This window comes from Carlito syrichta, unplaced genomic scaffold, assembly GCF_000164805.1.
Source record: "Carlito syrichta isolate Samal-C Ts95f unplaced genomic scaffold, Tarsius_syrichta-2.0.1 Scaffold312159, whole genome shotgun sequence".
Lineage (NCBI taxonomy): Eukaryota > Metazoa > Chordata > Mammalia > Primates > Tarsiidae > Carlito > Carlito syrichta.
In genome coordinates this window covers 514,640-519,134 of record NW_007256255.1, presented here as the reverse complement: position 1 = coordinate 519,134, position 4,495 = coordinate 514,640, and the positions used below count along the sequence as shown (strand labels likewise).

The window sequence follows — 4,495 nt, the reverse complement described above, 5'->3', positions numbered from 1 at the left end:
GCTGGGTGTGGTGGCGCACACCTATAGTTCCAGCTACTTGGAAGGCTGAGGTGGAAGGATTGCCGGAGCCCAGCAGGTCGAGGCTGCCGTGGCTATGAGCATGCTCCTGCATTCCAGCCCGGGCAACAGAGACTCTCTCTCTCTCTCTCTCTCTCTAAATATATATATATATTCTTTGTAGCTGGTATGGTGGCAAGTACCTGCAATCCCAACTATGCGGGAGGCTGAGGTGGAAGGATCACCTGAGCCCAGGAGGTCAAGGCTGCCCTGAACCTTAATTGTGCCACTGTACTCCACCCTGGGCAACAGAGACTCTGACTCAAAAAAAAAAAAAAAATCTCTGCAGGCGCTTCTGCTAAGCTCACTTGGTTAAGAACCATCCTGGTTCCAGCCAGGATTATAGGTGGCCCTGTAGCTTTGCTCGAACACTGCCCAGATGGGGCCAGTCTCCACCACTGTTCAACACCGACCAGCACTGCTCTCTTCCTGTGATGTCCAAAAGTCTTTCCTCTTGGGTCCAACCTGTGCCTCTGTGCCAGGAGTAAGCCTCATCTCTCTTCCCAGGGCTGACGTCTTCCCTTTCCTAAGCAAGACATCTTCCAGAGCTGACAAGCTGTAAAGCATGTAAAATCCTAAGGACAAATCCTTGTTAGTTTTGTCTTGTTTTGAGTTGGGATCTCACTCTGTCTTCTGGGCTCTATATAGTGCAGTGCCACCTCACGGCTCACCGCAGCCTCGACCTCCTGGGCTCGGGTGATCCTTTCCCCTCAGCCTCCCAAGTAGCTGGGACTTCGGGTCCACACCATCACGCCAATTTTTTTTTGTTTTTGTAGAGATAAGGCCAGGTGTGGTGGCTCATGCCGGTAATCCCAGCACTTGGGAAGGCCGAGGCGGGAGGATGACTTGAGGTCAGGAGTTCAAGACCAGCGTGGGCAACATTGTGAGAATCATCTCTACAAATAATCTTAAAAGTAGCTGAGTGTGGTGGTGTGTGGCTGTAGTCTTAGCCACTCAGGAGGCTGAAGCCGGAAGATTGACTGAGCCCAGGAGTTGGAGACTGTGGAGAGCTATGAACAGACACTGCACTCTAGCCTGGGTGACAGAGTGGGATTTCAACTAAAAAAACAAAAGTGCTCACCGCAGCCTTGAACCCCTGGGGTCTGGTAATCCTCCACCTCAGCCCCCCAGGTAGCTGGGACTATAGTTGTACACCACCACGCCTGGCTAACTTTTTAAAGATTTTTTGTAGAGACAAGGTCTCGCTGTGTTACGCAGGCTGGTCTTGAACCCCTGGGCTCAAGCCATCCTCCCGCCTCAGCCTCCCCAAGTGCTGGGATTACAGGTGTGAGCCACCGTGCCTGGCCTATTTTGACATTTTGGTTAAGCATTCAAGGTGTAAATGTTTCCCTTCCAAATTCCTAGTTTACCCTACAGTACAACATAAGTACCAAGACAGAGACCAGTGTTCCAGACCGAGTATACTTTTTAAATGATGGCCAAGTTGGAAAGAAAAGCACAACCAAGTGTCAAATCAGACTCAACACAACCCACTGCTGGGGAGTGGTGAGGAGATTATAAATAGGATTTATGAGTTGAAATCTTGTGAGCCACATAATCCCTGTGGGATTTTTGGTTTTTGGTTTTGTTTTGAGTTGGAGTCTCACTCTGTCACCCAAACTGGAGTGCAGTGGCCAGTCCTGGCCACTGAAGCCTCAACCTGCTGGGCTCCAGCAATCCTTCCGCCTCCGCCTTCCAAGTAGCTGGAACTACAGGCGCGCGCTGCCACACCCAGCTAATTTTTTTGATTTACTGTAGAGATGAGGTCTCGCCAAGTTGCCCAGGCAGGCCTAGGCAATCCACTCACCTCAGCCTCCCAAAGTGCAGGATTACAGGTTGAGCCACCGAGCCCGACTCCCTGTGGGATTTTTAATGGCAAAGAAAGCTGCTTGCTCTTTTCTCTGTTAGAGGACTGAAGATCTCTCTGATGGGGCTTGTCTTTCTTTTTCTTTTTTTTTAGTTGGAGTCTCTCTCTGTCACCCAGGCTGGAGTGCAGTGGCACACTCACGGCCACCGCAGCCCCGACCTGCTGGGTAGGTGATCCTTCCTCCTCAGCCTTCCAAGTAACTAGAACCACAGGTATGTGCCACCATACCTGGCTAATTATTTATTTATCTATTTATTGTAGAGACAAGGTCTTGGTATGTTGTTCAGGCTGTTCTCAAGCCCCTGAGCTCAGGCAATCCTCTGGCCTCCGCCTCCCAAAGTACTGGGATGACAGGTGTGAGCCACTGCACCTGATGGGGCTTGTCTTTGTGAAGCTCACTGCTATATGTGCTGTGTGCAGAGCATTTGTAAATTGTTCTGTATCTATATGGGTAAATAACATGTGTGTAAGATGCAAAATGCTTATCCCTTTAGGTTATCTTGAGTGTAAAACTTTGGATTTAAGAATACATTTTAAGGCTAGGAACAGAGACTGCGCAGAACAAAACATTTATTTCCAGCCTGGGTAACATAGCAAGACCTTGTCTCTACAAAAAAAATTTAAAAATTATTCGGGGTGTGGTGGTGTGTGCCTATAGTTCCAGCTACTTGGGAGGCTGATGCAGAAGAATCGCCTGAGCCTAGGCGGTCGAAGCTGTGGTGAGCCGTGATCGTGCCGCTGACTCCAGCCTGGGCAACAGAGTGAGATCCTGACTCCAAAAAAAAAAAAAAAAAAAAAATTAGCTGCTCCTTCTTGTTGAAAAACTATCTTCTCCGGTAGAATTCTGTCTGGCCAGAAGATTTAAGTGCACAAAGGAGTTTAAAGCAGAAAAATGCGTGTATGTGACTGCGCTCCCTTGAGCGAGATCCAAGTTTCCTACTTGGGTTTGCAGATGTTCAAATGCCCCAGAGGAGGAGGGTGGAGACAGAAAACGAGGTGTGAGGAAACGGGTGACTCAGAGGCACAGCATGTTTTTCCAGGAGAGAAGGGGCCTGGCTTCTCAGCCCCAACCCCTGCACCACCCGCCCGGTCCCCTCTGCGGGCACCAGGCCCGGGCACAGCTGGACGTGCCTGCGTTTGCCCAGGCTCAAACCCCAGCCGTGGGCAATCGGCCTCTCTCTCCTCCCAGAGAGGAGGTGGTGGGCATGGTGCCCCCCATGCCAAGAGTGAACTACTGTCCCTGGGGGCTGCGACTGTAGCCTGGGGCTGAGCCAGCGCTCTGGGAAGAACTGCTATTCATCAGAATTTCTCCGGAGGAGTCAGAATTTCTGTGGAGGAGGGAGGCCCAAGCTTTAGGGCGTGCGGCAGAAGTCTCCAGAAAAATGTCGGTTGGACTTGCTTCTTCCTGCTGCCCCCTGGTGGCCTCTTGCAACTAAAATGAACTCCATAGGCTCCCAGTGGCCTTTGGTCCCCAGACCTGGAAAGGCAGGACTTCGGGGTGACATTCATCTTGGACTGTCGCAGCCAACGCCACGTGACCCAGGACTGATGGACAGCAGAACTTCTTTCCCTGATAAGAACTGATTTTGAGCCAGGCGTGTTGGCTCACGCCTGTCATCCCAGCACTTTGGGAGGGAGAGGTGAGAGGATTGCCTGAGCTTATGGGTTCGAGACTAGCCTGGGCAACATGGCGAGACCTTGTCTCTACAATAAATAAAAAATTAAGCCGGGCTTGGCGGCTCAGCCTGTCATCCCGCGCCTTTGGGAGGCCGAGGTGAGTGGATTGCCTGAGCCCGCGGGTTCGAGACCCACCTGGGCAGGCGAGACCTCATCTCTACAATAAATAAAAAAAAAATCAGCCGGGCGTGGTAGCGCATGCCTGTAATTCCGGCTACTCGGAAGGCTGAGGCGGAAGGATCGCCGGAGCCCAGCGGGTCGAGGCTGCGGTGGCCGGGAGCGGCCACTGCACTCCAGTCTGGGCGACAGAGTGAGACGCCAACTCAAAAAAAAAAAATAATAATTAGCTGGGTGTGGTGGTGCATGTCTGTAGTTCCAGCTACTTGGAAGGCTGAGGCGGAAAGATTGTCTGAGCCCAGCAGGACGAGGCTGCAGTGGCCGTGAGTGTGCTACTGCACTCCAGCCTGGGCAAGAGTGGGACTCTGACTCAAAAAACAAATCTATGGACTCTTTTGTTTCTCAGGAAGCAACAGATGGAGAAAAAAGGTCACAGAAGGCTCGGCTGTGGGAAATTTTCAATGATCATTCACAAAAAGGCACCGCACTCAGCATCGGCTCTCAGTAAGCAGAGGGGCTGGGGCCAGGGGCTCCGGCTTTAGGGGCGCCATGGTGGGTGTCGGGTGGCCTTCTCACGGTGGGTGCCAGCTTGCCATCTGCACTCCAAGAACATTCCTTAGACAAGGGTGTTGCTTGTCGTATGTCCTTGTTTGGCAAAATGTAAAGAATGAATAATTGAATAGATTTTTTTTTTTATTTATTTTTTATTTTATTTTATTTTTTGAGTTGAAGTCTCACTCGGTTGCCCAGACTGGAGTGCAGTGGCCGCTCCCGGCC

At 51.2% G+C, this 4,495-nt stretch overlaps 1 protein-coding gene across 1 annotated transcript in view; it reads left to right on the top strand.

The window, feature by feature from the left end:
• Positions 1 to 4,495, top strand: part of AKNAD1 (AKNA domain containing 1) — a 39,859-nt gene that overhangs the window by 27,719 nt on the left and 7,645 nt on the right. Inside the window, exon 10 of the mRNA XM_008069658.1 lies at positions 4,125 to 4,222. Coding sequence (XP_008067849.1) covers positions 4,125 to 4,222 — 98 coding nt within the window. The remainder of the gene's footprint in view (positions 1 to 4,124; positions 4,223 to 4,495) is intronic.